Source organism: Phascolarctos cinereus, unplaced genomic scaffold (genome assembly GCF_003287225.1).
Source record: "Phascolarctos cinereus isolate Bilbo 61053 unplaced genomic scaffold, phaCin_HiC Scaffold_2;HRSCAF=192, whole genome shotgun sequence".
Lineage (NCBI taxonomy): Eukaryota > Metazoa > Chordata > Mammalia > Diprotodontia > Phascolarctidae > Phascolarctos > Phascolarctos cinereus.
In genome coordinates, this window is record NW_027555625.1 from 322,141,344 (window position 1) to 322,155,309 (window position 13,966).

A 13,966-nucleotide genomic window follows, 5' to 3' on the forward strand; every position below is an offset into this window, starting at 1 on the left:
CATCCCTTCCAACATCTGTCATTTTCCTTTTCTGTCATAGTAGCCAACCTGATATGTATGGGATGGTACCTCAGAGTTGTTTTAATTTGCATTTCTTTAATCAATAGTGGCAGAGCATTTTTTAATATGACTACAGATAGCTTTGATTACTTCATCTGAAAACTATCTATTCATATCTTTATCAATTGGGAAATGGCTCTTATTATAAATGTGATTCATTTCTCTATATATTTGAGAAATAAGGGCTTTATCAGAGAAATTTCCTGCAAATTTTTTTTCACACTAATGATTACTGTGTATTCCCCTCTGACCTGTTCTCTCTCTCTCTCCTCTTCCCCTTCTCCCCTTTCACCCTGTCCATCCTCAAAAATGTGTTTTGCTTCTGGCTATCACCTCCTTCAATCTGCTCTCTCTTCTATCAGCTGCCCCACTCCTTCTCTTATCCCCTTCTCTTCCTACTTTTTTATAGGGTAATATAGATTTCTATACCCAACTCCCCATGTTCTCCCCTACTGTAAAAGCTCTTTCATACCTCTTTTATTGAGATACTTTACTCTATTCTACCTTGCCCTTTCCTCTTCTCCTACTTCATTCCTCCTTCTCATTCTTTAATTTTATTTTTTTAGATATCATAGCATATTCAACTCACACTTGTGCCCTCTATCTATACAGTCTCCTTCTAACTGTCCTAATAATGAGAAAGTTCTTTGGAGTTACAAGTAGCATCTTCCCATGTAGGGATGTAAACAGTCTAACCTTATGGAATCTCTTATGATTTCTCTTTTCCATATAATTTTTTATGCTTCTCTTGAATCTTGTATTTGAAAGTCAAAATTTTCTATTCAGCTCTGGTCTTTTCATCAGGAATGTTTGAATTCTCTATTTCATTAAACATCCATCTTCTCCCCTGAAGGACTATCCTCAGTTTTACTGGGCAGGTGATCCTTGATTGTAGTCCTCACTACTTTGCCCTTCAAAATATCATATTTGAAGCCCTCTGATTTTTTAATGTAGAAGCTGCTAAATCCTGTGTTATCCTGACTGTGGCTCTGTGACGTACAGATTTTTTCTGGTTGTTTGAAATATTTTGTCCTTGACCTGGGAGCTCTGGAATTTGGCTATAATATTCCTGGAAGTTTTTATTTTGGAATCTATTTCAGGAGGTGATCTGTGGATCCTCTCCATTTCTAGAATATCAGGGCAGTTTTCCTTGATAATTCCTTCCTTGAAAGATGATGTCTAGGCTCTTTTTTGATCATGGCTTTCAGGTAGTCCAATAAGTCTTAAATTATCTCTCCTACATCTATTTTCCAGGTCAGTTGTTTTTCCAATGAAATATTTCATATTTTCTTCTGTTTTTTTTCCATTCTTTTGATTTTGTTTGATTGTTTCTTGATGTCTCATAAAGTCTAATGACTTTCCACTTGCCCATTTCTAACTTTTAGGGAATTATTTTCTTTAGTGAGCTTTTGTACTTCTTTTTCCATTTGGCCAATTCTACTATTTAAAGGGTACTTTTCTTCAGTGAATTTTTGTAACTCTTTTTCCATTTGGTCAATTCTGTTTTTTAAGGAGTTCTCCTTGGTGAATTTTTTATATATTTTTTTCCATTTGGACAATTCTGCTTTTCATGTTATTTTCTTCAGTATTTTTTAATGCTTCCTTTGCCAAGCTTTTAATTCTTTTTTTTTCCATGATTTTCTTGCACCATTCTCATTTCTTGATTTTCAAATCCTTTTTGAGCTCTTCCAGGAATTCCTTCTCGGCATGACAGGAATTCACATCTTTATTTGAGGCTTTGGACTTTGTTGTCTTCTTCTGAGTTTGCGTTTTGATCTTCTTTGTCACCATAGTAACATTCTATGGCCAGGGGTTTTTTTTGGTGGTTGTTGTTTCTTCATTTTCCCTGAATATTTCTTGACTTTTTGCTCTATGTTAAAGCGGGTCTCTGCTCCTGGGGTAGAGGGGGCACTGTCCCAAGCTTCAGGCCTTTCTTACTGATAGGTTAAATGACTTGTCCAGGGTCACAGAACTAGTAAGTGTTTAAGGCCAGATTTGAACTCAGGTCTTCTTGACTCCAGACTCAGCTCTCTATCTACTGTACCTCACAAAAAAGGTTAAGAAACCCTGATCTAAATAAAGCTTAATAATTAACCAGGCAATGACTATAACCTACTTTGAAATGCAAGGGTTGACTACATAGAACTAATAATGCTTTAAATGAGGCAAGTGAATACTTGCCTGGAACCAAGGAGTTAGGCTTGCTAGGATACTGACAACAGGCAAGAAAAGCCCACATTACTCTGTAACACGCAGTGCAGCTGCAGGAATGACATTCAGAAAACACAGGTGGTTATACTCACCCCATTTGTGCTTCCCTTTCGATTAATATCCTGCAAGATAGCTTTGTCCAGCCCCAACTTCAGACTGGCTTTGTCAAACATTTCTCGTTCATAGGAATTTCGAGTGATGAGACGATAGACCTTCACAGCCTTGCTTTGACCTATTCGGTGACAGCGAGCTTGAGCCTAGTGAAATTAATAAGGCCAAAGAACACATTAATTCACTTATCTGATTAACTTCGAAATTTTATAGCTTTTACCACCACACTGCTTATATCTAGCCCATTTTTTTCTACTCACATGACTACACTTCCTGGTTCTGGTCCTCATCACATCTCCCCTAGACTATAGCTTCCTAACTGGTCTTTCTACAGTATCTCTCCCTTTTCCAATCCCTCCGCCTCCACACACCTACCAACGTTATTCTTAAAGCCAGGGACAATCCATGTGATCACCAACTGAAGGATCTCAAGCAGTTGGTCCTTTATGCCTCTAGGACAAAATACAAACTCCTCTTTCACATTTTAAGCCCTTCATGGCCTAGGGTCAACCTAAGTTTTCAAACTTATTACACTTCTGTTCATGTACTCTTAAGATCCAGACAAATGAGGCCTTGCTCTTCCTTGATCATTATAGTTTATGTTCCCACCTCCTGCCTCTGTCTTAGCAGACTGTTTCCCATGCCTGAAATATACTAGTTTCCTTCAAAGCTTAGCTGAGGCTTTCCCTAATCTCCCTTAGCTGTTAGTGCCTCAGCCAACTCCATATTACCTTGATACATTTTGCATTTATTATATGTGTGTATTTTTTTTCTCTGATAGACTGCAATTTCCTGGAAGAGAGAGAGAGTTCCATTTTTCTGCATTCTAACCCCATAACCTAATATGTAGCAGGTGCTTAATAACTGCTTATTGATTTAACAGGCAGAAGCTGTATTTCCTACTATAAGGAATTATTTAATGTAGAAGAATATGCCTGATTTTTTAAAAAAATCAATGTAGGCAGCTAAATTCAAGCTGAACTCTCCAAGTAGTCACTCTGGAAAGCCATATGCTTATTCTAACAGTGCTGCTATTGCTTAAAATATTTTGGGGAATTCCTTTGTTGGCAATGCTTTCAGGGACTGAGCCACATTCTTCGCAATTTGCTAAGTGGTAACAAATCTTCATCATCTGAAAATAATTAGATTTTTGGAAATAATCTAAAGTCATTCAGAGACATCTGGTATTAAAAAAAGGCAAGTGATAAAATTGGTCAACATAACTTTATTCAAAATTAAGACATGTTTGCAAAGCAATGAGACCAATTTTCTTGTGTTACTTACAAACTGGCCCTATACACAATTTATAAACATGAACTCGAGAAACATTCCGAATAAAAACTGCTGACTAGAGGGGAGGATAATCTTTATCTGAATGCCTCAGTGTTGGTATATTTGAAGTTTCAGGAATAGCCCAAATTACAAATATCTCTAAAAAGTTAAAGAAGGCTTCTACAGAGTCTCTGTTTTCTAAATTTGAAAATCTGAAAATGAGATAAGAATGCAATACTGATTGAAGATCAGGAAAGCAAAAGAAATTAGTCCATGCATAATTTCTTTGGGTCATAGTTTCCTCATTAACAACAGAAGTGAACTATGGAAGTGTTGGAATTTGTATTGATGAAAGAGTAGCCACATCAATGAAATTATGGATAAAAAAAATTAGCAATCTGAATTAATGTTGCAATTCAAAGTAGAAAGCAAAGAATCCTTTTCAGTGGAAGGCTTAATGTTTCCATCTTAAGTTTTCCCATATGACAGAAACTACTGACCTAGATCTCTAGTGCTCACTGCCTAGTAAGGCAGAAGTACCCTTTTACAGCATGAACTTGGGCCTACTACCTTTAGTTTATGGACTCTAGGGTGACCAAGGGAAATATTTATCAACCTTATAGTTACCTGCAAATCATTTTGTGGGTTCCAATCTGAATCAAAAATGATGCAGGTGTCAGCAGCAGTGAGATTGATACCAAGGCCTCCAGCTCGGGTGCACAGGAGAAAGACAAAGCGATCTGAGTCTGGCTTACAGAAACGATCGATAGCAGCTTGGCGCAGGTTTCCTCGTACTCGGCCATCAATTCGTTCATATGTGTACCTGGAGGAACCCCAAAAGAGTGAGAGTTTAAGCAGCAAATAAGCACATTTTAAAGGGAGAATAGTTAAAAACATAGGAAATTTATTGGACTAAGACTTTAAATTTTATCCTCCTATATGCACACAACAGCCCAATGACCAAAAAGGAATCTTTTTTGCAAAATCTAAAAGTTATTACCCACTATTACACTGGGTAACAATATCTTCCTCTGAAACATCAGTTATTAACTAACATTAGTAACAAAATTCAAAAGTTTAAAAAGAACTGGAGTAATACTTATCTCCTTTATAAGGGCTGAACAACAAAGTCAACCCCAAATTTAATTTTATATAATCCTCAGTTTAACTTTTCTTTTAAGGGAAAGTCAGATGTGACCCAAATCTGATCATAAGATTCAGGCAACAACCAAAAGTCTCAGGAAACTATTTATAATATTAAGCAAAAAACCTCAGGGCCAATGAAATTTAAATAATTAAGCAAAACCCTGCCACCTTTTACGGTAGTTTGAAAATGATAATCACTTCCCACCAAAACCTTACTCAAGGATCTACTCAGATGCCTCACTGTGTGACTCAGATTGAGTCGGTCATTGTCACGTTGGCATACTTTATGATTTAAGTTAGAATACTTTATGATTTAAGAAGAAAGTATATACTAAAATCCCTAAATCTTTAAACGATGATAAATTCTTTGAGTAAAAGCAAAATTTTGAAGATATATGGGTAAATGATCTTCTAAGGTAGTGTGGGTAGGCAGAAAAATGACAGATGAATACCAGTGTGAACAAGGGGTGGGGCTGGGGTGGAATACTGCATTTAGCAAAAAATAATCCAAATCAAATTTTTCAGAGGCAATAAAATGCTTTCTATTTGCTTGCTTATCAAATAGGAAAGGAACCACTGTAAACTTATCAGACTAAAGTCTAAAAGTGAGTACCAGGAAAACATCAGTTATAACATGGAAAGATCAATAGTGGAGGTAATTCTCAATAATTCTTTGGAAAAAATATCAATGAAGACAGGATTAACACAGATGGCCTTCAAAAAAATGTTTATTAATGCCCAGAATATGGATAACAAAAACAAAGTAAATGTATAATTTAACACAAAATGATGAAAGCAGTTCGTAAATGGAAATAGTAATGGAAGGGCTTATATACCTCGTTCCAAATAAATACATAAAACAGAATGTGTGTGAAAACAGCACTACATGTCAGTAAATTATGCCTGTATGAAAATCTATGAACCAGAGGTACAAGCACAATGAAGGGCAATTAGAAGAAGAAAATCATAAGAGACAAAAATACTATTGCTAAAGAAACATATTTTAAACTTAGTGGAGATAAAGAACACCTCCACTATCTAGTCATTTGCCAGATGTTCCTTTTTGTTAAAAACATAATAAATTCTTGATTTGGTAGATTACTGGATGGCTAATTAATTTATGAATGTTAACATAAGGGATGTTAATAGTGTTGTGCTTGAGGGCTCCCTGCTTTGCCTTGCTTGATAAAGCCACAGAAATAAAGCCACATTTCAGATTTTGATGACGACACATGAGACTATATATATATATATATATATATATATATATATATATATATATATATATATATATATATATATATGTATGTATGTATGTATATATATGTATGTATGTATGTATATGTATGTATGCATATATATGTACATATATGTATATATGTATGTATGTATGTATATATGTACATATATGTATATATATGTGTGTGTGTGTGTATATATATATGTATATATATATGGACAGTATATTCTCTCTCAAGACTTCCCAACCTTTTTTGGTTCTTTCACCTTATCGATAAATCTTCCCCAGGTTTGGGAGGAATACCTCCTATTCAATATGCAAGGAAATAAATCCTAGTTTACTATGCAAGTACACATAAGAAATAATTAAAAAAAAGATTAATTTTAAAAAAACCAAACTTTTATTCAACATATAACAACGTTGTTTGGTGTCAAAAAGTTGTTAAATGCTTACTGAATAAATGAAATAAATTAGTAAGACCTCTGACTCTATTTCTTGTCAACCAACAGTTTTATTCTTGGTATAGTTTTTGAAAGTGATTCCTACATATCATGTTCAGCTTCTAAGTTCGTTTTTTACTTTGGACTTGATTAAAAATAGGACTGAGAATGCTGATTCACAAAGTTAAGTTGTTATAAAGGGAATTAAAGTTTTATAGCATGCTTAGTGAGAATGGGTTACTTTGCCAAGGGAACATCAAAAATTATGTCAACTTGATTGATGGAAAATTCTTTAGAATTCTGGCTATTAACAAGTTCAATTAGTTTCTGGTTTTGTTTTGTTTTTTTCCATACCAGCCTGACTTTTTTTCCCCCCTAGCTCAATATGAAAGGGGTTTTGTATTACAATCTCATTCATCTGGTTTGACTGAGTACAATTATTTTTTCAACTATCTCTTTCAAATTTTTCAGAGGCAATAAAATGCTTTCTATTTTCCCACCCTATCCCAACTTTTTCACCATTCTTTGCCCTCCAATTCACAACTTTTTTCTACTAACTGCTACTCACTTTTGGAGTATTTAAATAGAATAACATAGTTATCTACCAAATATTCTCCATGCCCCCATGACAAGCTTCTTGTATTCTCCTTTGGAAAATACATACTCTGGTGAGGTCAGTAACCCCTATGATATTTGAAAGAAATCAGAATTCAAAAATGATCAGCTCTGGTTGGAAAGACAGGCTGAAAGTAACAAGGAACTAATAGGGCCAAACGTAAATAAAGTTAATACAATCCCAAGTTTCGTTAGAAAAGGAAAGTCAAAGTTTCAATGTACTCTGCAATGGGGAGGCCACATACGGCCATTCGTTATTAGGAATCATACTTTAAGAGCAACGATGACAAATTTGTAGTGTATCCAGAAAAGGAAAAACTAGATATCAAGGGGTCTAGAAATTGTCATAGGACGAAGTGTTGAAGGGAACAGAGATGTTTATCCTGAAAAAGAGAATACTTAGGATGAAGATAATCACTATCTTCAAACACAGTAGGCATGCTCTGAGGATGAAGGAGTATCCTTATTCCATGTGACTCCACAGAGCAAAACTAGGATGAATCGATAGAATAAAGGTTAATCTGCGTTCAAAAACTAACAATTATACCTGTCCCAAAATAGAACAGGCTGTCCTGTAAAATAGGGTTGTTATACAAGTACAGACAGAAATTTTTTTCATTTAGGGCAAAAACAGTTGAGTGGGAAGAGGCAGGGTATTTTGTGGGATCAGGTAACAGAAGAGGGATTGAGAGCTGGGGGCAAGAGACAGATTGGAAAGAGGGGGCCAGAGTGACAGAATTCTGGCTGCAAGGCTGTGGCCATATGGAAGCACCATGACGCACAAGATTGTGGACAGTGGTTGCCACAGGAAAGAAGAACACAACCCTGACTATGCCCCAGCCCCTCCACCCCCACGTTGGGGCCTTGAGGCAAGGCCCCACTTGCCACATGCTTGTTCTGGCTTTACATTCTATAAGTGAAATATTCAAAACCAGGCACTATGTGATCAAGGATTTTACAAGGGATTCTTGCACTGAATAAGCAATTAGAATAAATGACCATTCAGAGCCCTTCCAATTACCTATTTTGTGCTTTTATTAATTCTATATTCTCCTAAGATACATGCTTAATTTATTACTCTGGCCTAAAAGACCAATACAAAATTGAACATTCTTAGGAAAGAAGTCAGCATCAAAACAGAAATCATTATTCCCTTCTTATACTTCTGGTACAAAGTCAAGATGCATCCATACCAGAATTCCGTGTGTAGTTCTGACTGCTACATCTTCAGAAAGCTAAAGGAGAGTTGGAAAAGGCACAGGGAAAGGTAGCTAAAATTATCAAGTGACTAATGGGTAGCTCAGCTTCCACATGAGGCCAGAATAAAAGGATTAAAACTCTTTAGACTGGAAGAACAAAGGTGGAAAGAGGATATGACTACAAAGTAACTGTAAAATTACAAAATGGTGGTGTAGGATAAGCAAGGAGTTGTCACCAAATCCCAATATGTTAAAAACTAAAGGATACCCTAAAATAAAAAAAATACAATATGTAGAACAAATATATGTCACAACATGAATACTAAACTTATTAAAAACCGTTATGCTAAGAGACAGTCAAAGGAAAAAACATTACCTGAAAAAAAGGTTGAGAGATATTAGAGAATAATATATTTATATGAAGGCTATCCTCCTAATGTTTCAATACTGAAGTTCTAGAATACAACCACAGCCTTCCATAAGTCTCTTGATGCACTGTTAAGAGAGATTCCTGGGATGGCTATTACCATGGATATGATGTTATTTTTTACAGCCTTTGCGAATGATGAGAAATCATCAACAAGCATGACATGGCCACTAAACTAGGAAAGAAAACCTTATTAATGTTAAAAAAGTCAAATCTACTAACTTGTTAACCTTGCATACTTTAAAAATTTCAAAAGAATGGATTAAATAAGTCCCTGACATACTGGAAGCTTCCTGAAGGCAGCAACTACTTTTGTATTTGAATCCCCAGCATCTAGGTCAGTGTCTGGACCAAGCAGGAGCTTAATAAATTATTTGTGTGATTGGCAGATCCTTTGGTTATTCCTTCACGCTTTCCTCATGCTTGGTGCAAAATTAAATAGGAGTAAAGCTAAATGGATAACTGTAAGAGTGGAAAATCAACTCAAGAACAGGAAGAAATAAACTTGAGGCCTAGTTCAGTATGAAAAAAACTTGGAATTAACACTTCATTATCAATACTGTGCACACTTTTTATTTTTTAAATGAGCTGATACTGCCCATTGATTTGGTAATTCAGGGTTGATTATTTTTATATAATGAAGATCAAGTGGTTCACTGCATGAAGTTTTATTTTTGTATAACGTGAGGAGCAGAAAGCGTATTGGACTTGGAATCAGAAGACCAATATTCAGTTACCAGGGCCACCACCTTAGGAAAAATGGGCACATTCTCTCAGCCTTAGTTTCCCCACTTGTAAAAAGGGGATAAAATCTCTTCTTCCCTGTTTATATCAAAGTTAACTATAAACATCAATGCAGATCATGTGTGTAAAAGTGCGTCATTTAAATGCTTAGCAAACTAATGTAGTATTAACAATAGGGAACACTCAACCCAGAAAACCACAAAGGACAATAATATGAGAAAGCTTTTAGTCTGCCTTTAAACACAAAGATAAATAAGATGTGGTAAATGTACTCAAGAAACTTTTACTCCATTAATACACACACACGTACGTATGTATATCTGATAATAGTTCTGCGGATTAACCTATGTTTGTTCTACATCCTTATCAGTTTATACAGATCTTCCCAGGTTTCTCTGAATTCACTGCTTTTCACTGCCCAGAGAAGCAACCTTTATAGAGAAGGGCACGCCATCAAGGCAACACCAATACCAGTTGCTGATGAGCTATCACCAAGGGGGCAGGGAAGCTAGTCTAGCTGAAGCAGCAAGGTATCCTGAGAGAGAAACAGGAGTCAGTGTGGGCAAAGTAGGTCAAAGCACTACCACTGACTTGACCATCATCTCCCCTCAGACCCTTATGGAGATAGCACAGGACTCTGTACTCAAGAGCTCCAACATAGCACTGCCCCTTAGATCACTAACTCTGTTTGCAGTTTGGTCAGAAGAGCAACTCTAGTGGAAACGTGACCTGGCAAATGCCTTTGTGGATGCTGCAGCTCCTGTGTACTCAGCAGCTACAACTACTGAAGACTGGAGAAATAAAGTCCTCAAAATTCAAGTCCTTGGTACTGTCAGATGGTTCAACATCAGAAAGGCATACTCTTTTTTTAACCAATGAAAATGGTACAAGAAAAGATATATTACACCTGACTTTATCCTTGTTCTTTAGGACCACTGGGACTTCCCAAATGTCTTACAGACTCATGCTCTCATATGTGCTGTCCTCTGTTAAGATATAAGCTCACTGAGACAATTTTTGTGTGTAACCACAGTGCCTAATATGATCCTTGGCACACAGTGAATACTTAATAGGTATTTTTCCATTCTTTCTTTTCTTCATTTATTTAATAGCTTTAAATCCTGTTAATTTCATACCATGTCATATTTTGTGCACTTCCGCGATCAAACATACAAAAGAAAGGGAGTGAATGGTACCTGTCACATAGCTCTTTCAGGATGCTACTCACCGTCTCTGGATAAGATAATCCTCTAGTATGTCAAGGCAACGCACCATCTGAGAGAAGATGAGCACTTTATGTCCACCAGCAATGAGCTTAGGGAGCAGTTTATCAATTAGCACCAGTTTGCCTGCTGCCTGAATCATGGCCTGCAGCTGAAAGTCCAAAGAATCAGGACTATGTGTTTTACGGAAGTCTTCCAGAATTTTCTCCTCCGCCCCTAAAAAGGAACATAACAAAACCATTCTTTGCACAAATTACCAGGATGAAAAAGATTATCTGTTTCTTGGAAAAGAACAGCTCAAAAGCGAAAGGAGAAAACTAAAGCAACACCTGAAAAGTTAATTTCTAGGCATCAAGTCCCAAATCTCCTGGAGCTGGTCATCCAAGTAAAATGAGCAGATTCAACCTGGGCAGCAGCAAGGTTAGCCTTGCAGGCTAGCGCCTTTCCCTACACAAGGGCTCTTTATCAGTTACTAAGAGTTTTCTAGATACCACAATCCTAAGCTTTCCAGTGAGACCGAAAAATGCTTCACAGAAAGCTAACAAGAAATTCCATTATAACCTTTTTTTGATATCAGAAAGTAAAAACCAATCAGAACTCAAACTGAATATTGTTTTAACAAGTTCTCAGGACTTTCTTCATGAAAATTCTCAAGTGATAAATCTTCACCAACTGTTATTATATCTGTACAGGTGCTTTTAATATCTTCATAATATTATCTCTTATTTTGCTTTTTTCAATAACCTTTGTGATAGAACACTTCTTTGCTATAAGAAGCAGACAGCTTAAGTGTAGTTTAAAAAAAAAAAGCACTGAGACCTGGAGTCTGAAGACCTAGGTTCATATCAAGGTTTTGCCACCTAGTCCAAGGTCACAACTACTTGGAACCACAGTTTTCCTTATTTGTAAAATGAAGATAACAATACATGTATTACATAGCTCATAGAGGTAAGAGGACAAATGAGATAATGGATGTGAAGCACTTTATAAACTGTAAGATACAATATAAACTTAGTCTCATTGCTATAATAACAAAAATAACAATGGGGTTAAGTTGGAGAAGAGGGTAGCAAAGTCATAAGTTTTTCTAGCTCCTCCTAAGTTCGGTTTTCACACTGCAGCTTCATTCTTTAGTTTGAAGTGTCATGAATTCCAAGAACATACACACCCATATTCAAAGTATGAGGATACATTCCAAAACCAAATGAAAAAATGACTTCTGGATTATCCATACCTCTAGTTCCCTCAACCCCCACCCCCTTAACACAGACGATTGAGAGCCAACTTCTGCAGTTTTCTTATTCAAACTGTCATTAACTGGATATTAGGTAATCTCTCTATCGAGACGAAATATGCCACAGATATAGAATCAAACACCCTTTTGCTATAATGCCATCTTTCCTAGAACTTCCTCATATCTTCCTCACTATCTAGCAAAGATTTATCCATTAATGCCAGAGTTCACTATGGCCCAGTTCAACTTCCCACATCTAAGGACAGCTGTAACTAAAAACTGACTTGTGTACATGTACACACACCCACCTGTGAACACACTGTATACCATACTGGATCTCTGAAGCATCATCTCCAATGAAGTTAATTCTCCCTCTTTCAGCTACTCCAGTCCCATATTCTGTGGTTTTTAGGAAATGTAAAATCATGCATTGATCTTGCATATTTGAAAGCAAAGGCACAATGTCCTAACCAAAGCCAGCCATGGCAGAACAATGCTATAACTGTTCTGATAAGATAAGATAAACAACTTACAACATACCACCACTCAGACCCCAGACCTATATATACACACCACTGCTGCTTTTCCCATTTCCACATCCACTCTGATTCAAAATCACCGTCCACTTTCTGGGTTGTTTCTGACCCCAAATTCTCCTAGCTTCACTGTGTTTCCTCTCTGCCAAGTGTCTACCCTCTTTAATTTTACTCTCTATCAGTTTTTGATGCCTGGAGGTCGGTGCTGATAATCCATTCAGGTCTAGTTAAATAAAAGAAAAATGGGGTCTATCAAGTAGGGACAGAAACCATTTATTTCAAGGGTACAAGTCAGAAATACCCCAAATATTAAGAGAGCCAAAATGCCAAGTAATTGTCTCCACAAGCACATGTGCTCAATCAAAGGGCTTAAGAGGGCATACCAACAATGCATTCATCTGGCCTTGAAAGATTTGCTTAATTCAAACTTGTTGCTCTCAGGGGTCTGTGGCAAGACTTAACCCTACCTTGCTCCCCCCTGGCTCACCATTGATCAAATAGGGGTGATTGCAGCACTTTCTCAGCTCCATCATGGTGTTGATGAGATTGGGCATGTTATGCTGATTTGCCCCCTTGGTCAGGAAGGAAAAGTTCTTCTCTAAAATGGCTCGATAATACTTTTTCTGGATATTGGTCAACTCTACTTCAATGATTGTCTCTTGTTTGGGAGCTAGGTTCTTTTCCACATCATCTTTCAGCCGCCGCAGCATCATGGGCTTCAATATGGACTGCAACTTCTTCACCTGCCCAGGAAAATGAGACTAGTTTACCTCTTTGAACCAAGATGAGGTTGAGAATCAAGATTTTTCGATCACTAATATATGTCTGTTGAACTGAATCAGTATAACAAACAAGTAAGTATTGAATATCAGCTATGGAAGGAACTAAGAGAGAGGATGATCCCCTTGCATTCAGAGAATTTATAACCTGCAAAGGGAGAGAGGAGACAGAATGCTGAAAAGAGAGACACTGATGAGACAGAGCTAGTGAAGATCATTCACCGAACCTCAAGATGTAGAACAGTGTCTTCAGCCAGAGGCACTGCTCTCATTCTTGGCCAAAGTTCGCAGCTTATTGCAATACAACACAAAATACTGCACTAAAACTACCACCTACCACCAAAAAACACACTAAAAGACAATGTCTGCTAAAAGATGACAAACAAAAATGGCTAACTTTTCCATATAAAGAAAACGGTTTAATAGGGGATGAATTTGAGTTCTTTTTCCAGTATAATAGTAAGATATACATTCAGCCTCTACATCCTCTCAACCGATTCCACTGTGACACAACACAAGGTAGCCAGATGGGGTGGGTCAAGAATAAAGTGTAGTCATAAAAGAAAGAGTAAAGCTAAACTGGTCTACACAAGCTTGTGGACTTGGCATCAATTGCACGTATTCTAACCACGTGAACAAACCAAAGTCAAGTTAGAACTCCACAGTCTCTTTGCTCAATGAACAGAAAAAAGTACAAAACCAACTTTCATCATTATGTTTGCTGTGAAT

At 36.7% G+C, this 13,966-nt stretch overlaps 1 protein-coding gene across 8 annotated transcripts in view; it reads right to left on the reverse strand.

Moving 5' to 3' along the window:
• Positions 1-13,966, reverse strand: part of CHD6 (chromodomain helicase DNA binding protein 6) — a 183,841-nt gene that overhangs the window by 56,655 nt on the left and 113,220 nt on the right. For all 8 annotated transcript variants that reach the window (XM_020998890.2, XM_020998891.2, XM_020998892.2 and 5 more), the window contains 4 exons: positions 12,946-13,201; positions 10,694-10,904; positions 4,282-4,477; positions 2,364-2,528 (listed from right to left, as the gene is read on the reverse strand). In XM_020998890.2, the coding sequence (XP_020854549.1) occupies positions 2,364-2,528; positions 4,282-4,477; positions 10,694-10,904; positions 12,946-13,201 (828 nt within the window). The remainder of the gene's footprint in view (positions 1-2,363; positions 2,529-4,281; positions 4,478-10,693; positions 10,905-12,945; positions 13,202-13,966) is intronic.